General features: G+C 44.6%; 3 protein-coding genes across 22 annotated transcripts; all 3 read left to right on the top strand.

Annotated features, from left to right (window-relative positions):
• The first annotated feature begins 196 nt into the window (after window positions 1-196).
• On the top strand, window positions 197-9,616 carry LOC123069367 (casein kinase 1-like protein 3). 3 transcript variants are annotated; one of them, XR_006432488.1, is made up of 16 exons: window positions 206-509; window positions 624-664; window positions 1,365-1,434; window positions 1,527-1,675; window positions 2,225-2,320; window positions 2,409-2,479; window positions 3,247-3,308; window positions 3,387-3,450; window positions 4,095-4,179; window positions 4,259-4,385; window positions 5,175-5,239; window positions 5,635-5,692; window positions 7,256-7,338; window positions 7,986-8,156; window positions 8,259-8,497; window positions 9,540-9,616. XR_006432488.1 is itself a non-coding variant. In XM_044492218.1 (15 exons), the coding sequence occupies exons 1-14, from the start codon at window positions 434-436 to the stop codon at window positions 8,151-8,153; spliced, it is 1,215 nt and encodes a 404-aa protein (XP_044348153.1). In that variant the 5' UTR covers window positions 206-433; the 3' UTR covers window positions 8,154-8,156; window positions 8,259-8,722. The 3 variants fall into 3 exon arrangements, 1 of the variants encoding a protein (XP_044348153.1); XM_044492218.1 differs by lacking the exon at window positions 9,540-9,616 and having other exon boundaries at window positions 8,259-8,722; XR_006432489.1 differs by lacking the exons at window positions 5,635-5,692; window positions 9,540-9,616 and having other exon boundaries at window positions 197-509; window positions 8,259-8,722.
• On the top strand, window positions 8,331-14,656 carry LOC123069363 (VAN3-binding protein). Of its 14 annotated transcripts, none has more exons than XM_044492199.1 (7): window positions 9,653-9,914; window positions 10,882-11,137; window positions 11,277-11,388; window positions 11,474-11,617; window positions 12,912-13,896; window positions 13,977-14,084; window positions 14,271-14,656. In XM_044492199.1, exons 3-7 carry the CDS (start codon window positions 11,299-11,301, stop codon window positions 14,489-14,491), a joined length of 1,548 nt encoding a protein of 515 aa, XP_044348134.1. In that variant the 5' UTR covers window positions 9,653-9,914; window positions 10,882-11,137; window positions 11,277-11,298; the 3' UTR covers window positions 14,492-14,656. The 14 variants fall into 14 exon arrangements, with proteins under 14 accessions (XP_044348142.1, XP_044348147.1, XP_044348140.1 ...); XM_044492202.1 differs by having other exon boundaries at window positions 11,474-11,602; XM_044492209.1 differs by having other exon boundaries at window positions 11,496-11,602.
• On the top strand, window positions 14,598-25,615 carry LOC123069365 (activating signal cointegrator 1 complex subunit 1). 5 transcript variants are annotated; one of them, XM_044492214.1, is made up of 14 exons: window positions 14,598-14,805; window positions 15,049-15,115; window positions 15,333-15,471; window positions 15,920-16,146; window positions 16,231-16,268; window positions 16,361-16,440; window positions 16,542-16,609; window positions 17,397-17,664; window positions 23,569-23,681; window positions 23,760-23,825; window positions 24,101-24,191; window positions 24,343-24,410; window positions 24,867-24,904; window positions 24,997-25,615. In XM_044492214.1, the coding sequence occupies exons 1-14, from the start codon at window positions 14,780-14,782 to the stop codon at window positions 25,181-25,183; spliced, it is 1,476 nt and encodes a 491-aa protein (XP_044348149.1). In that variant the 5' UTR covers window positions 14,598-14,779; the 3' UTR covers window positions 25,184-25,615. The 5 variants fall into 5 exon arrangements, with proteins under 5 accessions (XP_044348149.1, XP_044348148.1, XP_044348150.1 ...); XM_044492213.1 differs by having other exon boundaries at window positions 14,599-14,805; window positions 24,095-24,191; XM_044492215.1 differs by having other exon boundaries at window positions 14,619-14,805; window positions 15,055-15,115; window positions 24,095-24,191.

Consider the following 25,615-nt stretch of genomic DNA (forward strand, 5'->3'; position numbering starts at 1 on the left):
AACACCGACGCCGCGAGCCAGAGACCGATTGTCTGACAACGTGGCACATCCCGCGTGAGAAGCGCCACGCCACACCACAGGGGATAAGATTGTCGTGCCCCGAAGCCGCCGTCACGTCACCTAACCCACACGGCTATTACGACCGCCCCTTTCCGCCGCGGCCCTACGCCCGTCTTCCCTTCCCTTCCCTTCCCTCGGCCGACTCGACCCGACCCCGCGGCCGAAATAAAGCAAGCGACCCACGCAGCGCCAGTGAACCCCACACCACCACCGTCTCTTCTCAGTTCTCACTTCTCACCGCGCGTTTCTCTTCTGCCCCCGCTCCACGCCAGGCAAACCGAAGCCCCCACCACACGACGCCGCCCACCCTCCCCTCCCCTCCTCTGGAATCGGGCGGGGGAAGAAGTAGTATTCAGGCCTGGCCGGCGGCGGCATGGACCGCATCGTCGGCCGCAAGTTCAAGCTCGGCCGGAAGATCGGCTCCGGCTCCTTCGGGGTCATCTACCTCGGTGAGCGATCGTTCGATTCCCCGCCGCCGCCGCCGCCCGCGTTTGTTCAGTTTTTTCTTTTTCTTTTTCGACTCCATCTATCGTCGTCTGATGCTGTCGCTGTTGCTGCTGCAGCCACGGATATGGACACCTACGAGATCGTCGCGGTGAAGATTGTGAGTTCTATTTCTCATATCCCTCCTCTGCCCTGCCCTGTTTCATGCTTCAGTTTTCGACTGGGTTGCTGTTGGGTAGTTGGGTCAAGCGGAGAGGTGGATGATTAGGTTGCTGTTGAGTTAAGCGGATATATAGGTGGAATGCTGGATTGGTTTGGTTGCTTCCCCTCGCGCGGATGCATGATTCGATTGCTGTGCGTGCTGAATTTATCTGTTAGTCGTCGCTCTTGCTTGTTTTGGGCTGATCATAATGGGATTAGAAAATGCTGGTAATCATGTGGTTAGAAAGGTCCAAGCACACGCCTTTTATTTAATTGTATGGCTACTTGGGCTGTTTTCCCCTTTCCTTTCTAGAATGCTGCTTGGCTCCCTCTTAGCCTCTTGGGTGATGATCGATACAGGTGGTGGTTGGTCATAATGACGCTTGGCGTAGAGGAATTGTATTTGTAGCCTTGCAGGAAAAGTTGTGAGACCAAGCATACCAGTGGGAGCGGAAAGTTTGATTGCTATTGTCAAAGCTCAGTTGGTGCCCCTGCTTTCCCCCCATCCCACTTCATGGTTTGCCTTGTGAGAGCAAGCATACCAGTGGGAGAGGAAAGTTTGAGTGTTATTGTTATATGCACCGTCTACTTGCCTAGTGAAACCCCTTTTTCTTGCACACACTATCTCCAAATCCTTATTCTGGTAACCTCACTGGCAGGAAAGTAGCACCTCGAAGCATCCCCAGCTGTTTTATGAGGCAAAGATCTACAACGCCCTGCAAGGAGGAAGTATGTATCCCCTGTCATCCAATTCTCCATAGTTCCATGCTGGGTTTATTTGGATAAGATCCAGAGTTGACGGGGAATGTTTTGGCATCCAGGTGGCATTGCGAATGTTAAATGGTGTGGTGTGGATGGGGAGGAAAATGTTCTTATCATTGATCTGTTGGGCCCGAGCTTAGAAGATTTGTTTGTCTACTGCGGCAGAAAATTCACCTTGAAGACTGTCCTAATGCTTGCAGACCAAATGGTAATTAGTAATTGCCTATTTCACTTTATTTCATTACCTTATGCCGAACACTGAAAACCATTTGGAAAGTGTCAACATTTGTTTAGCAATTTGAATTCTTGTGGAACTCACAGGAAAAAAGAACTATATTTCTGATGGTAACCAAACACTGAATGTCTATTCTTGAGAATTTCCTTGGAGAGTTCCATTATTGTGTTGCTCTTTCAATACCACATTACCACTATTTAATAGTAATAAAGAATAGGCAGCAATTGAAATAAGTAAAATCTATCTGAGAACATATGAAATAATTACTGCCAGGACTTTATAGAGGGTTCCACTATGCACTAGCAGATATTTTCTTGTATATGTTGCTTCTATATGCTTCATATTTATTTACATAGTTTGAAATATTGCACAGTTAATCTAGATGTAGTTAAGTAGCCGCATGTGGAATACAGTTGCCTGAAGTTTTCGTTGCCCCCATTAAATATTGATATTATTTTTGCATGATCGAGTTCCATTTCTGATTAAGTAATGCCAGCTTTTCTCTTTCGTTGCCCCTAACAGCTTACAAGGATAGAATTTATGCATTCCAAAGGATACTTGCATAGAGACATAAAACCTGACAATTTCCTAATGGGTCTTGGCCGGAAGGCAAATCAGGTACTTGTTGTGGTGCACTAAAGCTCCATGTTAAGTTCTTAATGCGCTGAACAATCTCGTCAATGATATCTCTGTGTGTGCTTATCAGGTCTATGTAATTGATTTTGGGCTTGCAAAAAGATACCGTGATTCTACTACGAATCGACATATTCCTTACAGGTACATATATTTCTGAAGATGCATTTTTTGGTAGAAGATGGTACCATAGGTTGACTTTTTTACTAGTGTCAAACTAAATGTAATTCTGCTTGCCCAGAATTGATTTAAGCAGTTAGCTGACCCAATACTTGTTATCTGTTGTCAATTCCGTTGCCCCTACTTTACCTTTTTTGTGTCATGGAAATTATAGTTACAGCGGTAGTGCGCTGAATTGGACCTGTGACACATCATGGTCTGACCTATGTCTGTAATTTCAATTGGTGGCTCCCATGTGGTACTTGACCACTGCTACTTTGCTCTTTACTATGTGGGAATGTTCCCATCACAATATTTTTTTTGACTGGTTACTGTAGGGAAAACCCCCACAGCCATTGCTCTTTATTCATTCAAAGTATACAATATGTACAAAGGTTAACAAGAGTAACTCAAAAGAAGGAAAAAACTAAAAAGACCCATAACAATATTTTACTAATTTAGTCTTCTAGGTTCCAGCAACAATAGCCTTTTGCTATCATAATATCTTGATTGTTTACGGACCACTCTGCATCATAGTGTGATGGCATCTATATGAAAACAGCAATGTAAATTATATAATGCCAGAATTTCCCTTTTTTGTTAATTTTATTGCTCTATTATACGAGTTTTCACCTTTGTTCTCTTCTGCTTATTAAGAATGCCTGTGTACCCTGCAATCGGCATATATATAAATGCAACTTGTTCTTGATCTCTGATTAGCCATTTAATAGCGAACTGCTGCTTTACTGTAGGGAACATAAGAACTTAACTGGCACTGCACGTTATGCAAGTAGCAACACTCACCTTGGAATTGGTAAGTCATGACCAGTTGGTTACTTGTCAAATCATCATTTAAATTTGATTTTGAACATTGTTTTTTATTTACTGGCAGAGCAAAGTCGACGGGATGATTTGGAATCTCTTGGCTATGTTCTCCTATATTTTCTCCGAGGAAGGTAGGCTTATACTACTGTTCTGTGGAACTACTATGTTGCTTATGAGCACAGCATCTGGGATGCAGTGTGCTTGAAAACACATTAAGGAGTGCAAGTCTACTTTTTAAAAGATATGTAAACAGACATCATATCTAAAAGAAGCAGTTTCAAGAACCTACTTTTGAAGAACTACGACTTTCTTCACACTTTAGATACTCTAGCAGTCCAGGTGTAGCCTGTAGGTATGAACTGATGTTGGTCAGCTCAAAATAGGCCTTGTAGCACGGGATCTTATATCTCTGCTTGTTTTGTTAGCATGTTTGGGCTGCATCTTACAAAGATTTCCCTAGAACAAACTGTAAATATGAAACCCTTCATTACAAAGCAGACTTCACTATATGCCATATCAAATGCACGCTTGACATTTGTGCAGCTGGTTAATGAAAATCCGTTATATCTCAAGTTCCACCAGCAAATTGTTGTGAATCTGTCTGTGCCTTTTCTATGACATGTTTTCAAGTACCTTTTTTTGTGGGAAATGTAACAGGGTTTCATACCAATCTCATTTTTTTTAAATATAATATCAAAGCTATCAGAACATTGAGGTCTTATTATCCATTTCGGTAATTTCGTCTAATTTTTTTGCCATGTATTGGTGTGTACAGTCTTCCCTGGCAGGGACTAAAAGCTGCAACGAAAAAGCAGAAGTATGAGAAGATATGTGAGAAAAAGATTTCAACACCTATCGAGGTTTATCTCAGAAGCATATTAAACCAAGCTTCAGAAACTGTACTTTTACATCTGTAGCTGAATTTTATTTATTTATCAGGTGTTATGCAAATCCTGTCCAGTAGAATTTGCATCTTACTTCCACTACTGCAAGTCATTGACATTTGATCAGCGGCCTGATTATGGATTCGTGAAGCGCCTTTTTCGAGACTTATTCGACCGCCAAGGTATTCCTTCATTAAGTAGTACTCCCTCCGTTCCTAAATATAAGTCTTTCTAGAGATTCCAATAGGTGACTACATACGGAGCAAAATAAGTGAATCTACACTCTAAAATATGTCTACATACATCCGTATGTTGTAGTCCATTTGAAATGTCTAAAAAGACTTATATTTCGGAACGGAGGGAGTACTACACAGTACTTCCTCCGCTGTAATATAGTGTATAATTTTTTTTTCAAAGTCAAAATTTGCAAACTTTGACTAAATTTTTAGAGAAAAGGATCTACATCTGTAATACCAAATACACACCATTAGATGCATCCTGAGACATATTTTCATATTATATTAGATGATATTGTAAATATAGATATTTTTTCCTTATAAACTTGGTCAAATTTTATGAAGTTTGGCTTAAAAAAAATCTATATGCAGTATATTATGGAACAGAGTATATAGTATATACCTCTGTAATAGCACTGTTAAAAGGTACTACCTCAATTCGGAAATAGATGGCATTTTAGAAAACTTGCAGTCAAACTTCTCTATATTTCAAAACCAATTAATAGAAAAGCTATAGATTGATTAGGTGCAAATGGTACTATTAGCTTTGTCATGAAAAATTGTTTATCTTTTAGGTATTCACAAAAGATAATGGTCAAAACTGCATATTAGATATTGTGCAAAGTAAAAATGTCATGTACTCCAATGTTTCAGGAACAGAGTACATTGTTTCAACATATCTTATCTGAGTTTTTGCTTGATATTTCATCCAATGTTCTGCTCATCTTGCAACAGGTTATGATTTTGATTATGTCTTTGACTGGACTGTTTTGAAATATAAACAAGGCCAAAAGACCCAGGTACTTCATCAGGGGTTAAAATATTTAAGTTTTATTGCAAGTACTTTTACAGCAAGTTTCAGTTTGCATTTAATCTACCATTCATTAGTTTTGGATTCCTTTATGATGCGATTTGATCTTGCACCAGAACTCCCCTCCTCATCCTCCAGTTCTCTTTGCTATGTTATGATTATTCCTAAGCAATGATACTGTTTTGGGGACAAATGCTTTTCAAAATTAAATTACAATACATATCATATTCAAATGGAATCTCATTTTCGATTTAGTTTATGAATATTTAATCTCAATGAAGCCTATTACAGAATGGTCAGTGGTTCAGAGTAATTCTTTATCTACTATATATCGACATGGTGCAACTTTAGTGTGTACCTGACAAATTCGCTTACTTTTTGTAGCATGTTCCTGGGGCAACTATTACTCGAGCAATCCCAACACATCTTGACAAACGAGCGGGTAACTTAGCTTCACCTTTCATAAACATATAAATAAGAGTATTCATTTAGATTATCGTGTAACTTGAGGGCTAGCATTGTTAGCTAAATAGAAAAAGAAATGCCCAAAACTTCCCTGTTGCGAAGAAAGGTATATACCCTAGGATGCATGTGCTTGCTATACTGGGGGCCTAAGGTATACATATGTCATCGGAAGCAGTATGTGTGGCTAGAGAGCGGAGACGTGTCAATGAGATTAGAAAGTACCTTACCCATGGTGGGAAGAGTGGGACGACCAAGCAGCTGGGTGTGACTAATCTCAAACTCCTCCTTGAGGTCCATTGCAGACTGAAACATAAAGGTTCGATGCTCATGCTTGTCCTTGGCCATGCAAGATCACATCCAGAACAACTCATTGAAGTCATCAAGATAAGTTGGCTAGAGATGCGAGTGAAAGCTCTACAGTAATCCTCTATGGACATGTCCTCTTGCAAAGATTGTGCAAACTTTACAGTAAGAAAAGTGAAGGGCTCCATTTGGGTGAATCTATTGCTTCTCAAAATGCTTCCATATCACCTTTGCTAGTGATACTTAAGAGTTAAGACCCTTCCTAAGTGAAGGATAACATTGAGAATCAAAGCACCAATGGCCTTAGCATCATCATTTTGCCTTTTTGTGGCTTCATCTTCCTTGGTCAAATGGTGGTCATTGAGATCGACAGCCCTTCAACTCTTTCCACTCTCATTGACCGAGAATGCATGTTCTCTGTAGTTGGAGGCATCTCTTTTGCTATGATAGCTGCAAGAAAATGCACCAAGGACCTAGCTAAATTCTTTCCACAGTTAAACAACTAGCTGTCGGCAACAACTAGCAGCACAAGCAGCCAAGCAATCAACCCAATTTATCTCCACTAGCAACTTGGCTCTGCCAAATAGCAACACTGGGAGCTAGACAAACAACAGCGGCAACAGATTGGTGAGGGGCAGCAGCAGCAGCAGATTCATGAGGGAGCAGCAGCAACAGATTGCTGAGGGGCAGAAGCAGCAGCAGATTCATGAGGGAGCAGCAGCAACAGATTGGTAAAGAAAGACACAGTCAGGATGGCCATGAGCTTGACAGGAAGGATTTGGGGCAGCAGAGCTTATATTACGTCCTCTGAATAGAGGAAATGCCCAAATTGACTTTCCTCTATCGCAAATAGAGGGATACACCATAGGCTTATGGGCTTGCTATGGGTCTAAGCTGTATATATAAAATATAAATGATATAAACATGAGCAATACTCTTAACACCAATCAATGAGAACCATCTATCTTGTGTAGGGTCTTGTAGCACGGTATCACTTTGACGTTACTATTGTAAATGGGCCACAGTGATTAGATATAATGATTTTGACTTCGAATGCAGTGGACATGGCATGGTTGCTTAACTTGTCACTTTTCTTAAGTACTAACATACGGTTCTTGCTTCAGTTTATAGCTGCATTTTGCTGTTAGTAGATCAGACTAGAGATTCTGCCACATGACACATGTTTTGATAAAATTGACTACAATATTGATCTCTTATCTGAACTTACGACTAACAGGTGTAAATGGGGATGTCCATCCAAATGAAGCCCATGAACAGATGGAGTCAAGCCATATGACCGGGTCAGCTGCACAGTTACAGGTGAAATTGGAAACAGAGAGATCCTTACCCAACCATGCATCATACTGAGTTATTGACAGTTCCTGATCAGTTTGTTTATGACTTGTTTTATTAATTGAAGATAACAATCTCCACTTATTGACTCAGAGTATATTCAGTTCTTACTACTACATTTTCTACATTACTTTAATTATTGTACTCCACTGTTTTTAGTTTCAGTCTATAGATGCTCAAGTGTGCTCCATGCTTGTGTAGAACTTACTGGTGTTCTTAGAGAATTTCTAAGTAGAAATTTACTTTGCTAAAGGTTTCATGTTTACTGGAATGTGGCCAAATGCAATTGTTTCATACAGTTCATAATGAGAACCCATCTTTCCAATGTAAATCCAGTAAATAATGGTACATTTAGTTAATTTCACCATATGAGCAGCACCACATAAAATTTACTAGTTCTGGTATATGTGAGTAGTTGTGCTTCTGTTAAAGGTTATTTCTTGACATTATTGACGAAAGGATCAGGGTGTGTATATACTCTTGAACAGGCTAACATGCATGCTATTTTGAATTAAGAAAGCATCAAAATGATGCTAGCATCATATATTTCATAGCATGTGGTGTATATATTTTATTGCTTAAGCAGTTACTTATGACATGGTTGATCTAATCAGAGGCAAAATATGGCTGCCAGTGCCAGAAATGAAAACCCGAAGAATGATGGGAATTCAAGACATATAGTGCGTATTGACGCTTTTCATCAAAATCAGGGTTTTGACAGCAATACTGGCTCTCCTAGCGCTTGTTTTCCGACACTTCCGCACAATGCCCCAGCAAGGTGATAGGTAAACTTCCAACAGTAGCCCTGACCTTGTAGTACAACTCTTGGGACTATACTCTTGTTCAGTTAAACGTGGTAGTTCTAATGAATTTCTGTTGCTATACAGGTCACCTCTCTTGTGGAGCTAGAAATGTGGAAATGCTCAACTAGACTCCATTTCTTTTAGAGTGGTCAGATTCAAGAATCACAAAATCAATTGAAACATCTTGATGCCTAATGCATGTTACAAAGATGGCTACAGATCCGATTGATTATGCAAGGTTTTGATCACTGCTGCGTTGGATGCTCCAGCAGTTTCTGTCACTCTTACTTCAGACATTTTGTTGTCACAGTTGCGGAGGACATGTAAGTAGTTCATATGTCAGATAAATGGCATGGACATTATGCAATAGTGATGATGTTGGGTGTACATAGTTCATATGGTTAGATAAATGGCATGGACATTGAGCAATAGTGATGTTGTCGGGTCATTCAGCATCTGGTAACTATCCAATAGACATGTGGTGATAAGGTTATTCATGAAAATTGCATCATGATCTGAAATATTTTTAGCATTTGATACTGAATTCATGAAATTTGCATCATGATCTGAAATATTTTTAGCATTGGTTACTGAAGACGCCCGAGAAGCGAGAACGTAACACTAGTGTAGTAGGCTAATCTCAAGTTGATTGTTTCTGCATGGAAATTGGCAGAGGGTTTTAAGTAGGTTATTAATTACTGAAGCTTTTACATTACGTATTTAACTTTAGTAATCACATGTTGGTTGGTCATATATATAATTCAAATATCTTTGAATGTTTGTTGGCTAAAAAATTGAGTTGCTACATTAGGGAGTTCAAGTGGGTTTATTTTTTATTTTTTGTTAGAATAAGTGTAAATATCATCTTTTAGTTCACTTGGCCTTGTTCTGTCTGCAATAGTTTCCGATAAATATGTAGATTTTTTATAAGTGTTTTTTGCTTGAGATTTCCTTTTCAATACTGAACTCATGTGAAATATGTTAAAGACTACTTGTCGGCAATGCTGCAGATTTTTGGCTAGCTTTATAAAGCGGAAAAATGCAGTATAACTAAACCAAATCTCTTATGTAGTTCACCAAGGATTCAGTATAATACTGGCCACCTTAATAAAGTGAAGAAGATTCAGTATAACTAAACTTATTATCTTATGTAGTCATGGATGATTAGTACTGTCAGACTGTCAGTAGGCCTTGAACAAACAAGATGGTCAATACGCACATCCGTTGTTATGTGTAACTTAGCTCGTGTTGTACTACCAATTTTCGAACCAGAGTTTCTAGTATGTGTGGAGATCAAATATGGCTGGTGACTCGTGCATTTTCTTCCATTTCTCCGCAATCTCCTTTTTCCTTTCATGATTGCAGGCGCCTATTGTGTTTATCCTCTCCTGAATCGAGAAAGGACTAGTTCCACTCCACTTGGGAGTTGGAGCACCCCAAAAGTTGAGCGTTTTGTCCAGCCAAGTGCTGCCTCCACTCACTGCCAGCACTTGTATGCTTTGTTACACGAACGGCAATGATGCAACACCTGCTTTATGGAATCTTCCATTTTTATTGTGCAGAAAAGAAGAAGAAGAGGAAGAGGAACACGCACTTTTTGTCAGGTGTATGCATCGCCGCTACGTAATCAGGTGCACGTAGAGGTCTCACTTACGTGCGCACGTGTTACCACACCAAAGCGTACATTTCGTGTTGCATTGTTTCAGTACCAACACGATGGCAAAATGTCTGCACAGACAGGTTTTTGTCTCTGCCTTACGCCACTCGATGTCACAGAGCACTGAATTATGGACTGGACTTAGCTTCATAATTTGTTGATCACCACGAAATAAATAAAAGATGTTTTCTTTTTGCGAGGGGAAATAAAAGATGATGTTTGTTTGGAACTTTAAAGAGGCTTTAGCTTGGGCGAGAACAACAATTAGTCTGTCCCTGCACTGCACGGCCAGATTAGGCAATGATGGAACGCAGAGCACAGCATTCCGTAGTGGATCGCATCATAGCCGAGCAACCCTTTCGCTTATCATAACACATTCTGCGCCATCCTTTTTCGAGGAACCTGGAAACACTTCCCATTTACAACCTATGTCCCTCTACCCCGGTTAGGTGACATACATACACGTAGGACTTCTGCCAAGTCACGAGGAGTAAAAATAAACTGAAATACTCCCTCCGTCCCATAATGTAAACGTTTTTTTTGACATCTTGCATTATGAGACGGAGGGAGAAGTTGGCATCTCTTCGTGAAACGATTTGCTACTTTATTGGGATGTAAATGGCAAGTAAGCGGCATCGTCAAGTCCCGTTTATTAGGTAGCTCCCTAGTTCATTTTCGCCCAAAAGAAAACAAAATTTTGAACTGTTAGTTTATTAGTGTGTTTAAACGGGAATAGACGGGACCCAAGTCCCATCTTGTAGTACTAATTTTTCGTCTTTTTGTCGTGTTTTCAAAGTTATTTCTAGTTAATTATACTTTGGGGGTTCATGCAAGCATTATTTGCTAGAGTACACATAAAACCAGGCATAACGTGATAAGCTATGAAACTAGCGTAATTTTGTTAATTCATGCATGAATGCGTATGTTATTGTTTGATGTTGTGTGCGCGCATGCGTGCTGGAAGCCCGTTGTTGTTCTTGTTTCTAGTCAAGCCATGTTATTCAGTACTGAAATCTGACCATTACTTGTTCTAATTACATGTTAGCATAGTCACAATAAACACTGGTTTGAATCTTCAACTTGGACGCATAACCGGCTTTATCTAGAAAAGACTCCGCAGTTCGTTCTCTCCATTCGAGGAGCAGAATGCTTTCGCACGGACGGCGGAAAACCCGGGCTGCTGGTGGAATAATTCTCTCTGACCAGAAAAGGTCTTGTTCTTAAGCACCCAATCATGAACCTCCTCTCATCAATTATTTCCTGGGAGCATTAAGAAAGAATCCATCCCCAAATATTCAGGCAGGAGGTAAAGCTCCAACTCTCGCATGTTTTCTGAAAAGCTACAAGTGCTGTTCAGTTAAAGCTTGTACAGTAGTAAATCTAATGCTAGCATGGGTTCTAGTTGAAACGTGCAATGCCAAACCCAAACATTTCTGTTCCTCAAGTTGCAGACACTCCTAGTCTCCTATGATCTACCCACTACTTGCCTCGACATCATGGAGACTAGCCGAACTCTGTGCTCTCTGTTGCCGCCAATGGTTTTTGGATAATAGACATGTAAGGATAGATACCATCACCCGATTATAAATCCTTTCTGAATACCTTCTCGTTTAACCATATGTTTCTTTTGTATGCAATATAGCATGATCAGTGCAAATTTTCAGACGAAACCTCACATCTGCATGTACGCTACTACCAGTGCTCATCAGAGTTCAGAGAAAAGCAGATTGGGCATGTAGCATGGTGTTTGCTGTTAGTCCCAGATTATACGGTGAGAGAGGTTCAGGTGGCAGATCATGTCTCTCCTATATTTTCATGCCCACGAACCAAGTAGATTGGTATATAACCCACAACCCTCAAATCCTCTTCTGTCGCTCAAGCAAATAAGATGTGGCTTTTACACAAATCACTAGAATGGTCATGGGCTTCGTTGTATCCACTTTCTAAAACTAGCAATGTATTTCTAAGTTAATGAAGAACTCTCGATCTTCAATGGATTTTGTCACTTTTGTGTAAGTCTGTATGTGTCTAAGTCATACTCCGATATTTCTCAAGAAAAAAAAACCTTATAATATGAAATGCAGCATATCAGCTGTTCTGTCAACTAAGGGCATGTACAATGCATAGCCTCAAGGTGATGCCTCGCATGCCATGTAGGATCGGATATGACGTAAAGTATGTTCGGTTAGGGAAGCGGGATCCTCTTCACGAGGCGGGTGCTTGAAAGAAAAAGTGTGGTCCGGTGACAAAAGTTGAAAAGGTTGGAGTAAAAAGTAGAGATGGATGTGTGGTAGAGTCTTTATTTTTTATTTTTTTAATGAGGCCCACTAATGGTAGCATTGGGGAGAAAAAATAAATATAGATGCCTCAAATTACTTTTTGTCACGGGGCATATTTATTCATATGCCACCATTGTACATGCCCTAAGTGGCCACTCACACACCTAGCTAAGCTCGCTATCTTGCTCAAACATTAATGTGAAATGTGAGATCAAAACAACACTTGTGCTCTCATTCCAAATATCAAGAGACGCCAGGGGCTCCACAAGAGAGCAGACTGCCAAAAGATACTCTACTCTGCCGCAGTGCTGCCAAAAGCAACATTTTGAGCACTTTTATGGAGGCTTTAGTTAGCACCCACTATCAGCATGAGCCCCTCTAAGCACAGTTAATTAGCAGCACTTCATGCTGCTTTGTCTTTTCCTGGCTCCCATATATAGGACAAGCCTGACAGTGTCATCCGTGTGTACTTGACTGAACTCTCAGTTGCTTATGTCAGATAGTGAGCACTCTGCCGGTCAAGCTCGCTCTCAGCTCTAAGTTGTGTATCTCAGTTGCTTATGTCAGATAGTGAGTAGTCTAAGTTGTGTATCTAGTTGATGCTAATTGAGCTTTGTCCTAGCATCAAGCTCGCTCTCAGCTCTACTCGTCGTGTGTACGTGCCCAAAATTCATTTGATTCTCAGCTGCAATCATCAGATGCTAACTGCTGACATTTTTAAGCTGTGGAATGTTCGAACATGCTGTTGACTTTGTGTAATTTTGTTCAGTACGAGTAACATTTACCTCCTGACTCTCTCAGGCAATGGAGGAATGCCTTGATCAGCAGCAGCAGCAGCAGAAGAAGAGCAACAATGGGCAGCTCCAGAGGCTTGAGGGCATCGAGGAGGAAGGCGGCCAGGCCCCGGCGGAGAAGTGGCCTCCGACGACGGTGCGGGCGCCGGAGACCCCGACGGAGACCATGGAGTTCCTCGCAAGGTCCTGGAGCCTTTCGGCCGCGGAGATATCCAAGGCGCTCAAGGTGCTGAGCAGCAAGGGCGTCTGCGACATCCCTGACGTCGGCGTCGTCGCGGGCGCAGGTAAAGAGCAGAGACCGCCGCCGCCGCCACCACTTGACGCGACAATGGCGGCGGCGCAGGCAGGAGGAGGAGTGGCGAGCCCGCCGTTCTCTCCCAGGGCGGGCAACATGGACGCGCAGCTCCTCCGGGCCGCCGCCGCCGCGGGGAGGGCAGGGGGCGGCAAGACGACGATGGGCGCGTGGATCAAGGAGCAGAAGGAGAAGAAGCGCGCCGAGGCCCGGTCCCGCAACGCGCAGGCGTACGCGGCGACGTCCGTGGCCGGGGTCGCGGCGGCGGTGGCCGCGCTGGTCGCCGGCGCGGTGTTCTCGTCCTCGCCCGCTCCTCCTCCTCCTCCCCCCGCCGCCGCGGCGCCGGAGCGCGCCCAGAGGGGCGACGGCGGGGCGAAGACGGCGGCGGCCATCGCGTCGGCGGCGGCGCTGGTGGCGTCGCACTGCGTGGAGATGGCGCAGGCGATGGGCGCGAGCCACGAGCAGATCCTGGGGTCCATCCAGTCGGCCGTGAACGCGCAGTCGAGCGGCGACATCATGGCGCTGACCGCCGGCGCGGCGACGGCGCTGCGCGGGGCCGCCATGCTGCGGGCGAGGCTCCACAAGGAGATCCAGGCCACCGCCCTGCCCGGGGACGCCGGCAGGGCGGCGTCGGAGCGGGACATCTCGCCGCTCATCTTCGTGTCCAGAGGCGGCGAGCTCCTCAAGCGCACGAGGCAGGGTACGTCCGTGGATGATCGACCACCGGCCAAGAATCCATTACCGTACTCTGACACGAGTGCATGCATGTTTTGATCACAGGTATCCTCCATTGGAAGCTTGTGACGGCGTACATAGACCCCAACTTCCAGGTGGTCATCAAGATGAAGAGCGCGCACATGGCGGGAACGTTCATCAAGACCAAGAAGTGTAAGCAAGTTACTCCCTCCGTTCGGAATTACTTGTCGTAAAAATGAATGTATCTAGATGTATTTTAGTTCTAGATACATCCATTTTCAAGACAAGTAATTCCGAACGGAGGGAGTACTTCTGAATCCACTAGAGTGGTGGTGCATGGACAAGCTCTGTAACTGCGACGTGTTTTGTTTGATTCAGGTGTTGTGGTGGACGTCCGGTCGGAGGTGGCGGCGTGGGCGGGGAGGGAGGTGGAGGAGGGTGGCCGTCGGAGGGGCTACTTCGGGGTCCGGACGGAGGAGCGGGTGATCGAGTTCGAGTGCCGGAGCAGGCAGGAGCAGCACAAGTGGGTGCAGGGCATCACCGAGATGCTCAACCGCCGCGACAACATGAACATGAACATCACCCACCTTGTAAACTAAATCAGTCAGATGCCATGGAAATGCAGCACTCCGTCGGTGCTATTCTGGCTTCGTGTGATCGATCACATCTGCATGTATATATGTTACTCCTTGTGACTCAGTATTCTGCTTGTGTTGGAAAAAAATTCAGTACTATTCTGCTTGTGGTCTGAACGCCACGAATCCCCCGAGACTCGACTCACCGTGTATAGTATAGCTTGGGCACCTCTGTTTCCCCCAAGTCCCAGCGGCAGCGCCGCCGCCGCAGCGCGTCGTGCTCTCCCTCTCCCTCTCCCTCCTCCGGGTGTCATGTTCGCGCACGGCTCTCTCGCGAGGTAGGCAGGAGTACGACTCCACTCCATGCCATTGAATCGCTGTTTACTACCACCACTATTTTTTTGTGCACATACAGCAGAAAGGAAACTTTTCCCCTCCGAATCGAAACACGAGAGGGCACCGGAATCCTTCCGGTCTCCGGCGGCGGCTCGCCCCCAACGCCACGAGGCACTAAATTTACTCGCGCGGCGATCTCCTGCGTCCTAACACCAAGCCGCCTCCCCCTTTTTCTTGCTTGCTAGGTTTAGCCGGCTTGCTCGAACCCGAAGGCCCCCGCTGGTCGCTGCCTCCCCGCTCCGCTATCTCCAGGTTATAATTCCTACTGTATGATGTTAAAGCTTCTGTGATTTGCCCCTGATGAATTTTGGTCCCCTTTATATATTGTCAAAAAGAATCGAGTGATTTGTATGTTTCTACCTGTTCTTCCCCCCTGCTTGTGGCTTGTGCCCTTCAGCATTAACATAAGTTGTAGCTGCCTCGTACGTACTACGGTACGATGTTTATATGCCGGTGCTTTGACTTGCAGGGATCAGTTGGTCCAAATAATTTGCCCTCTGTCATGGAACGGTCGCAGGGAGCTTCAAATAATGCGGCGAAACACAGGAAAACTAATCCACCCGTGCAGACATGGAGGCCAGTCTCAACACAAGCATCTCCCCGGGAAGGTATTTGCTACCTGATTCTGTACCTTTAACTAAAAAGGTTAAAACAAACAAATATGTCAAAAATAATATTGCATCTATGGTAACTGGAATTCTTGAAAAATATCGTGATACTGCATATTGCTAGCCAGATGAATGACTTATTATCAATGTCAGTTTAGGAGCTCAACCCTTGGGTACACATGGTACAAGTTCTTTTGGATTTGTCTGATTGCCCTGTCATTGTGTAGTAATTACTACAGTACTTCTTTGGTAACTGCAAGCCCATCAATAAATTGTGACCTGATGCTCAAAAGCTCAGAAAGTAATTCAGAATCAGGCTGCCGTAGATTCTTTTTCCCTTGATGACTTCTTTCTTTCTTTCTTAATTCGACCCCTTTCGCATTTTACTTTCGTGTGTGCATAGTTGTGTTGACATTTTAGAATGACATTATATCTCCACATGATGCAGCTCACCTTGATGAGATATCCAATTCCGGAAGGAAGCAAATGGCAGGGACTTCCATCACTGATAGTGAGAATTTGGTGTTGGATGAAACAACTAATGTTGGCATTGAAGTAACCACCAATAATACTTTCTCGTCAGAAAGTAGTTCCACCTTTAGTTCCAGTGCAACTAAAGTAGCTGCAGAAAACACTATGGAGGTTATCAGAGAAAAATATTCCTCTTCTGTTGAGGTATGCTACACAGATTGATCCATTAATTTTGTTTTCAACATCTCTATAAGCAGTTTTGAAACTCTGTTCACAAATTTTTTCCAGGTAGATGTTCCTCTAATGCGTTTTCTGAAAGGAAAGGGGTAATGACCTCATACTTAGAATTATTTGTTGACTTGAAAAAAAACTTCTTGGCCTTTATTTGTTAGTGTAATATGAATTCTTTGGTTTCTAGTGGGTCTGTGCAGAAGCAGATTGAACAGGAGACTGGAGTTAAAATCATTTTTCCATCTGGAAAGGAGGAAACACTAGTTGGTAAAAATATTCCCATCTTTCTTTCTGAAATTAAGTTCAATATAAGGTAATATATTACTAGTTGTTTTCAGAGCTAAAGAAGTAACTTTGTGAAAATACAGCCCTCGAAGGTAAAAGTGCTGAAAGTATTGGAAAAGCATCAGAGAGAATTGCAAAGATCCTTGAAGAGGTAAATATTCAACACATTGCTTCAATAGATGATTATGGATGTTTAGGTTGTTTACTGCATCGCTGTATGTGTTTATCTTTGCTGTCATACTGTTGGTGTACCATAATTTATTGTTTGATTTTACTTCCCATTTTCATCTGGTTCGTGACACTGAAGTTCTTATCGATACCCTCCATTATCTTTGTATATGTAAATCACAAGCTGGCTTACTTAACAAATATAACTTCAATGAATTAAAGTTTAAGTAGTCTATTCAGTAATGTCAAAGTGCATGCGCAGAACGTTAGAATCGCATAGCTCCTATATCTGTTGCAGAAAATCCAGCGCGAATCACCAAGCACATCTTGTAGAAGTGACATTGTTACTGTATATTTTTTTCCGGAAAGGAGGTGTGACCCTTGGCCTTTGTCTCGAGTAATGCGCACGGTCATTTATTGTTGTTCCTGTTGTCTCCAGCCTTACATAGAGTTCGCAACGGCAACATCATAGGGAAATAGGGACTAGTTTTATGATCTGCTCATTTATTTTCATATTCTTACGAAAGTAGTACCATCACCGAAGTAATTGAAGTGTCCATCACGATTGCATGTTTTTTTTTAACAAATTTCATGTTCCTTATTTATTTCATACTGTTGGATTGGTGACGAGGCCCTCACTTCAACTTTAGTGGCAGACTTGTAATCCCTCTGGCTGAGTGCAGCCCCATAATGAATTTATGTCCATATGTTTGTTATTTTGTATAGTTGTAATAGTCACTATGAACAGTTGAACATCGTACATGTTTCAGGCTGTTCAAAGTCCAATGCTAGATTACTCGCATTTCATATCACTTCCATTGGCCATCCACCCCGATCTTGTCGAGAAGCTCAATAACTTCCAGAGGTCGATCCTTGGGGTGTCTGCATCTAATATAGATAGTGATAAGGATGAAATCCTAAGCGAAGGTTCTGTGGATGAAATTGATGAAGCAGCGAGCCCTAGTGTTCCGGTCAAGCAGCCAATCCAAGAAGAAAAGCCTGTCATAGTGAAAATGGATAATAAGGGCTCCCAACCAGGTTTAAAGCTTTGCTGATTTTGTTTAAGTGTCTCATGTTCCTTCTATGAGTTTTCTACAGTAAACACTATCAACTTATGTTCTTGATAAGTAGGAATGGTCAATGGAACATACGTAACTTTGCTGCAGTTTGAAGGGAAATGACTTAAACGGCCTATGTATAATATGCAATTCTACGAATCACTTCATGTTTGGGGTATGAAATTGTGGAACAGACCAAATGAACAAACAAAGATAGATAGCCATGTTTTTTCCAAGTTATACAATGTACTAAGCAATTAATATATAGAGGGGAATTGTGTTTATGAAAAAAGCAAGATGTGAATATGTGATGTTATTTTAGCTTAATTTTGGTCTCAAGTATACTTTATGTCCGAAGTTGTTCTGTTTATATTGGCCGGCATGCCATACTTTTTATCTTGATCCTGATAGTTCAGTAGCTCCAAAGTGTCATGCTGATATCAGGAAACCAAGCAGCTCACTGGTTAATAGTGAGATGCTGGAGAAGCTATATGCAAATTGAAAAGAAAAGGGAGTCTAGTAGAAATGTAATGTACTTAAAGTTGAAAGTGTTAGATGTGTATAGTCCCCTTTCTGTATATCCCCATTGTATAAGGGGTTTCCTGCACTTTACCACACATGTATATGTATTGGCCTTTGGCCCTCAGTGAATACTAGTTGCTCATGATCCAACATGGTATCAGTTGCCAGGTTAGCCTCTCTCCTGCACGATGCAACTCCGTGCGCACTCCATACCAGCTGCCGCCGCCGCCGCTAGGTCCGCTTCCTCCTAGGCCGCCGTCTCTCTCTCTCTCTCTCTCTCTCTCTCTCTCTGGCCGCCTTCAGCGCGGATCCGCCTACTGCCGGCCTTCCTCTGTCTGTCGCCCCCTGGATCCGCTGCCACTGCGTGGCCACCGTCCCAGCTCGGCCCGGCCTGGCTCTGTCGTCCCTGCCTGGCCGACGGCCGGCCCGGCTTCGCCGTCCTCTTCTCGGCTGCCCCTGCCTGGATGCTGCCCCTGCTTGGCCTGCCTCTGTCGCTCCTCGTCCAGGCTGGCTCCCCGAGCGCGTGAGCCTGCTGCCGCTCCTCGTCCAGGCTGCTTGCTACGGGCCCATGAGCTCCTGGCTCTCGCCTGCCTAGGCCGAGCACCCGAGCGAGCTCGCGTGTGCTCGATCTGGATCGATCCAGATCGGGTCCTCTGCTTCCGTTGACTCCAAAAAAAAACAGAGACTCCTCATGTCTTCTTCGGGCTATGTTGCTGTTCCTTGGTGCTCAGTGATCTTCGATGGCACCAACTATGCTGAGTTTGTGGGTTTCATGCGCATCCATATGCGGGGTCTTCTTCTGTGGGGCGTTCTCTCTGGCGAGGTCCCCTGTCCGCCATGCCCTATTGCTCCAGTGGCTCCTACCCCGCCGGTGCCGCCAATTCTTGCTGTTGATGCTTCCCAGGCTAATCGGGATGCAGCCAAGGCTCTTGATGATGCTGCGGTTGATGCCTATGATCAGCAGGTATCCGCTTATTCAGATGCTCTTTCTGTCTACCGCGATGATCTGTCTGCTTACACTCAGTGGTGCAATGATAATGCTTGAGTTGCTGCCGTTCTCACTGCGAGTGTCCTTCCTCAGTTTGCTTCGGAGTTCATGGGACTCGACACAGTTGCAGCGATGTGGTCTTATCTCTGTTAGCGCTATCAGCCCTCTGGTGATGCTCTCTACCTATCTGTGGCGAGTCAGGAGCACGCACTCCAGCAAGGTGATTCTTCTGTTGACGAGTTCTATTCACAGTACTCTGCCATCTGGCGCCAGCTTGACTCTCTTCGGACAGTTGTTTGTGGAACTTGCCGTTGCTGTCAGACTACACGGTCCGATTTGTAGTTTCAGAGGGTCCATGAGTTCTTATCTCGTCTCCGTTCTGAGTTCGAGCCTCGACGTGCTTGCTTGCTTGCTCGTGGTCGTGTTCCTATCTCGGAGGTGCTTGTCGAGCTTCGTGCTGAGGAGACCCGCCTTCGCTCTCCTGGGTTGCTTGCGGTTCCGTCAGTATTGGCTGCCCGAGCTCCTGTGTCCTCTGCTCGTCTCACTGCTCCACCGCTCCTGCCCACACCTTCAGGGGGGTAGGTTGCCCTCCTTGTGTTGAGAAGGGCTGGTCGCGCTGTGACACCTTCTGTGACTACTGCTCCAGGCCAGGTCACCCATAGTCTGATTGTCGCTAAAAGCAGCGAAACCAGAGGCGCTCCTCCAGTGGGACTCCTGTGTCGTCATCGACTCCGTCACTCACTGACCAGGACATTGTGCGGCTCAAGCGCCTTCTAGCTTCCTCCGGTTCTTCATCGACGGGCTCTGCTGCTGCTGTGACTGCTTTCACCACTTCATCACCGCCGGCATCTACACCGTTAGGTACATCTTCATGGGTTCTGGACTCTGGAGCTTTTCTTCAGCATTGTCTTCTCTTCGCCCTCTTGATTCTCCTATTAATGTTCTTACTGTCGATGGCACATCTCTTCCTGTTGCCAGTCGCGGCATTCTTTCCACTCCGTCCTTTTCTGTTCCTAGTGTTTCACATGTTCCTCGCCTTACCATGAATCTTTTTTCCGCCACCCAACTTACTGATTCTGGTTGTCGTGTCATTCTTGATACCGACTCTTGCTCCATTCAGGATCGTCGCACCAAGGCTTTGGTTGGTGCTGGCCCCCGGCGCCGTGAGTCAGAGGGCCTTTGGGAGGTTGACTGGCTTTGTGTTCCTTCCGCTGCCACCACTTCTGCCAGCTTTCATGCTCTTGCTGCCTCCTCGTTTGCATCCTTCCAGCAGTGGCATCATCGCCTTGGTCACATCTGTGGCTCTCGCTTGTCATCCTTAGTGCGTCAGGGCCTCTTGGGGTCTGTATTTGGAGATGTTTCTTTACATTGTAATGGTTGTAGACTTGGCAAACAGACCCAGTTACCTTATCCTACCAGTGAGTCGGTATCTCAGCGTCCGTTTGACTTAGTTCATTCTAATGTCTGGGGACCGACTCCCTTTGATTCGAAAGGTGGTCATCGCTACTATGTTTTGTTTATTGATGATTTCTCTCGCTACACTTGGCTCTACTTCATGAAATCTCGTAGCGAGGTTCTCTCTATATACAAAAGATTTGCTGCCATGGTTCACACCCAGTTTTCCACGCCTATTCGCACTTTTCGTGCTGACTCCGCTAGAGAGTATATCTCTCAGCTGTTGCGTCGTTTTCTTGCGGAACATGGTACTCTTGCCCAGTTCTCATGTCCTGGTGCTCATGCTCAGAATGGCATTGCGGAACGTAAGCATCGTCATTTGCTTGAGACGGCTCGTTCGCTGATGATTGTCGCTTCCCTTCCACCCCACTTTTGGGCTGAGGCTGTCTCTGCATCCACCTATCTCGTCAACATTCAGCCATCGACTGCCCTGTAGGGTGGTATTCCTATGGAGTGTCTCACTGGTCGTTCTCCTGACTACTCAGCTCTTCGTATGTTTGGATGTGTGTGCTATGTCCTTCTTGCCCCGCGGGAACGCACCAAACTGACTGCTCAGTCGGTTGAGTGTGTTTTCCTTGGCTACAGTGATGAGCACAAGGGCTACCGCTGTTGGGATCCTGTTGGTCGTCGCTTGCGTATCTCACGTGATGTGACTTTTGACGAGTCTCGTTCTTACTAACCACGTCCTTCTTCCTCGAGCTTCTCTGTGGACGATATTTCTTTTCTTCTCCTTCCCGATACACCCTGCTATGTGCCTCATGCTTCACCTCTTCCTCCGGCACCTCTCATTCATTCTCATTCACCACCGACACCATCTTCCCCATCCTCCTCCTCCACCTCTCCACCATCCTCTCCAATCCGTCGCCCTCTCTCACCGTTTCCTCTCCACTATACTCGCCGCCCTTGTACTGAGGATGCTTCCCCTGATGCGCCTTCCACCTCTGGTGCGCCTCCCTTCACGCCTCCCCAGGTTCATAATCTCCGTGCTCGGCCACGTCCCCCGCCTGATCGCTATTCTCCTGATCGGTACGGCCTCTCTGTTATTGCTGAGCCCACTTCCTATCGGACTGCCATGACTCAGCCTGAATGGCAGCTTGCGATGGCCGAAGAGCTTGCTGCCCTTGAGCGCTCTGGCACTTGGGATCTGGTTTCCCTTCCTTCCGGTGTTCGTCCCATCACCTGCAAATGGGTCTACAAGATTAAGACTCGCTCCGATGGTTCTCTTGAGCGCTACAAAGCTCGACTTGTGGCCCGTGGTTTTCAGCAGGAGCAGGGACGCGATTATGATGAGACATTCATTCCTGTGGCCCACATGACCACTATCCGCATTCTCCTTGCTGTGGCTTCTGTTCGTCATTGGTTTATCTCTCAACTTGATGTCCAGAGCGCCTTTCTCAATGGCGAGTTGCATGAGGAGGTTTATATGTAGCCACCACCGGGGTACTATGCTCCCGATGGTATGGTCTGTAGACTTCGCCGCTCCCTCTATGGTCTTAAACAGGTCCCTCGTGCATGGTTCGAGCATTTCGCCTCTGTGGTGACTGCCGCTGGTTTCTTGCCCAGTGATCATGATCCCGCGTTGTTTGTTCACACGTCTCCTCGTGGTCGGATTCTTCTCCTTCTCTATGTTGATGACATGATCGTCACTGGTGACGACTCTGACTACATTGCCTTTGTTAAGGAACGCCTTCGCGACCAGTTCCTCATGTCTGATCTTGGTCCACTTCGATATTTTCTTGGGATTGAGATCTTCTCGACCTCTGATGGCTTCTACATCTCCCAGGAAAAATATATTCAGGATCTTCTTGCTCGTGCCGCCCTTGGTGATGAGCGCATTGTTGTGACTCCTATGGAGCTCAACGTTCAGCTTCGTGCCTATGACGGTGACCCTCTTCCTAATCCCACTCGCTATCGTCACCTCGTTGGCAGCCTTGTCTACCTTGTTGTTACGCGTCCCGACATCTCCTATCATCTCCACATCTTGAGTCAGTTTGTTTCAACACCCACCTTTGTCCACTACAATCATCTCCTCAGTGTTCTACGATATCTTCGTGGCACGATCTCTCATCGCCTTTTCTTTCCCCGCTCCAACTCTCTAGAGCTCCAGGCCTACTCTGATGCTACCTGGGCTGGTGATCCCTCTGATCGACGCTCGTTGTCTGCTTACTGTGTCTTTCTTGGTGGCTCTCTTATTGCCTGGAAGACAAAGAAATAGACTGCATTTTCTTGCTCGAGTACAGAGGCTGAGTTGCGAGCAATGGCTATGTTGACGGCTGAGGTGATCTGGTTACGGTGGTTACTTGAGGATTTTGGTGTGTCAGCTACTACCTTGACTCCCTTGCTGTCAGACAATACTGGTGCTATCAGTATTGCACGTGACCCGGTGAAGCATGAGCTCACCAAGCACATCAGTGTGGATGCCCACTTTGTGCGTGCTGCTGTGCAGGATCAGACTCTTGCTCTTCACTATGTGCCCTCTGAGTTACAGTTGGCGGACTTCTTCATGAAGGCACAAACTCGAGCGCAACATGGCTTTTTTCTCTCCAAACTCAGTGTTGTTGACCCACCATGAGTTTGAGGGGGGGGGGGGGGGGGGGTGTTAGATGTGTATAGTCCCCTTTCTGTATATCCCCATTATATAAGGGGTTTTCTGCACTTTACCACACATGTATATGTATTGGCCTTTGGCCCTCAGTGAATACTAGTTGCTCATTATCCAACAGAAAGATCTGGAATTCTGAAAAAAGTACAGCTAGTAGAAATATCTAGAAACTGCGCAATTTTGTAGTCTGATTGTATGCTAGACTGCTAGTGCTGTATTGGAGATGCTAGATATTATTAATATTGTTCTATGCATTTCGAAATTACAATATTTTTGCTCCATTCAGGCATTGAACTGCTCTTATTAATTTCCTACAGAGTTCGGCATTGACAAGTCAATATTCATAAAACCCAAAACGTTCCACCTAACAGTTCTTATGTTGAAGTTGTGGAATAAGGATCGTATAGCCCAGGCTTCTGATATCCTCCAGGTATTGTCGTTTCACATAAGATACGATTTTATTGGATGACAACAGGAAGAAATTTAATTCACTGTCTTGTCAATGCAGTCAGTATCTTCCCAGGTAAATGTTGCTTTGGAAAACCGACCTATCTCCATACAACTTAGGGGTCTGGTAAGTTTCCTTTAGAGCTGGAAATATTTTATCGTCGAACAGTTGCCTTTTGTATCCCTACGGGAAGCTGATTTATAGATGGCTAGTTAGTGGGTTGTAAGTTCGAGCCAAAGAACAAGGCATTTCATTCTACTTTCTAGAGCACTCCTTCAAAATGCTCCTTTCTATGGCTTTACTGAATGGGAAAACTGACGTTTGAAACAGTATTATTTATTTCTGGATATTTTTGTACGTCTTTTCTGGTGATTCACATCACATGAATGTTATAGTTTCAGACATGCATGAAAGGCTCACCAGCTAGGGCCAGGGTTGTATATGCTCCAGTACTGGAAGTTGGTGGAGAAGGACGCCTTGTCCGTGCTTGCAGTATCCTTGCAATAATGTCAGACCTTTATAATTTCCTTCGTGGCAGTTTGCGCATGCCACACCATTCTCAGTAATTCAGCATTCGTTATTACTATCACATAGAATTGAACTATCTTTCTGGGATGTTGCTTCTTTACTTCCACCTCCTCAGAGGTAATAACTGAAGCCTTCGTCAAGTCAGGCCTAGTTCTTGAAAGGGATGCCAGACAAGAATTGAGGGTGAGTGCAGCTGTATAACTGGAAGTAGTTCTCTATCGCTCTGCCAATTAACTCCGCATTTGACAGCATATATAATTAAGCTGATGATCAGTTATTTTGATTTTAGTCATAAGTTTTGTCTACCAAAACATGCTGAAATTGCAGACCGTGTCATGCAAACTCTAGCCATACATTTGTGTCATTGTGTGACATCACATCAAACATTCTTTTTTCTCTTACCCCTAAGATGTTCTATCCTGATCAATTTAGGCTGTCAGCTGGTCACTTCTATGGTGTCAGAGTTCAGTTTGAGTGTTCTGGGATAAATGTTACACGTATTACAGTTAACTTCTGTTGCATATCTGTTTGCTTAAATAATTGTTGATATTTTTATGTATCCGTTATTTAATTAAATCCAATACTCCTTAAAATGTGATTCTTGGTGCTAATAAATTGCCTTTTGTTTACAAACCGCAGTTGCATGCAACCATAATGAATGTGCGCCACAGGAAGAGGTGAGAGCAACAAACCGTTTGTCCCACATCTATCTATGTAATGTGCTGTACATGCACAGTTGTCTCACCTTGCCTGCATTCTTTCACTGCAGCAAGAAATCGAACCGAAGAAACGATTCGTTCGATGCTCGGAATATATTCAGGCAATACGGGGAACAGGATTGGGGCGAGTACCCAGTACCGGCGGTGCACCTATCGCAGAGGTTCAAGTTTGACAAGGGTGGATACTACCATTGCTGCTGCTCGATCCCCTTGCCCGAGGTGGCTCAGACGGAGTGAGCTCCGTGTCTTTCGACACATCGCGACGCAGTATCTTATGCCCTTAAGATCGGTACCGGGTCTTTTTTGCCGTCATGGAATCTGTAGTTTGGTCGCGTGGCTTTGCTTCTGTTGTTGTGGACATTGTGCACGGTAACGAGTGCACAGGTTATGTTAACTCATAGACGATCTGGGATCACTGGTCTAGTGCCCTCAGAGCTGCTTTTCTCTCTATCCGTTTTGTTTCCTTGCGATGGTCTTGCCTCGCAAATGGCCAAACGAAACGACGAAAGAGCTCGCGAAAAGCTGCTTTGTTTCTGTACAAAGTCAGTGTCGAAAACCTCTTGAGTGTAAGTGCACCGATGCAGCTCTGCCGATCCTGCTTGGGGAGATAAAACTATTGACACTGAAATATGAAGTGTAGAGTGAGCCAGATAAGATTGTTCCTTCCTA

Source organism: Triticum aestivum, chromosome 3B, assembly GCF_018294505.1.
Source record: "Triticum aestivum cultivar Chinese Spring chromosome 3B, IWGSC CS RefSeq v2.1, whole genome shotgun sequence".
NCBI lineage: Eukaryota > Viridiplantae > Streptophyta > Magnoliopsida > Poales > Poaceae > Triticum > Triticum aestivum.

Bases quoted from the DNA above. Each gene is read 5' to 3' on its own strand.
- LOC123069367 (XM_044492218.1), top strand. From the start codon at position 434: ATGGACCGCATCGTCGGCCGCAAGTTCAAGCTCGGCCGGAAGATCGGC. The intron at 1,435-1,526 runs GTATGTATCCCC...TTTGGCATCCAG, and splicing joins CAACGCCCTGCAAGGAGGAA to GTGGCATTGCGAATGTTAAA. The intron at 7,339-7,985 runs GTGAAATTGGAA...TGATCTAATCAG, and splicing joins GGTCAGCTGCACAGTTACAG to AGGCAAAATATGGCTGCCAG.
- LOC123069363 (XM_044492198.1), top strand. From the start codon at position 11,299: ATGATCTACCCACTACTTGCCTCGACATCATGGAGACTAGCCGAACTC. The intron at 11,618-12,911 runs GTGGCAGATCAT...TGACTCTCTCAG, and splicing joins ATACGGTGAGAGAGGTTCAG to GCAATGGAGGAATGCCTTGA. The intron at 13,897-13,976 runs GTACGTCCGTGG...TTTTGATCACAG, and splicing joins CCTCAAGCGCACGAGGCAGG to GTATCCTCCATTGGAAGCTT.
- LOC123069365 (XM_044492213.1), top strand. From the start codon at position 14,780: ATGTTCGCGCACGGCTCTCTCGCGAG. The intron at 15,472-15,919 runs GTATTTGCTACC...CACATGATGCAG, and splicing joins ACAAGCATCTCCCCGGGAAG to CTCACCTTGATGAGATATCC. The intron at 24,192-24,342 runs GTATCCTTGCAA...CCACCTCCTCAG, and splicing joins ACGCCTTGTCCGTGCTTGCA to AGGTAATAACTGAAGCCTTC.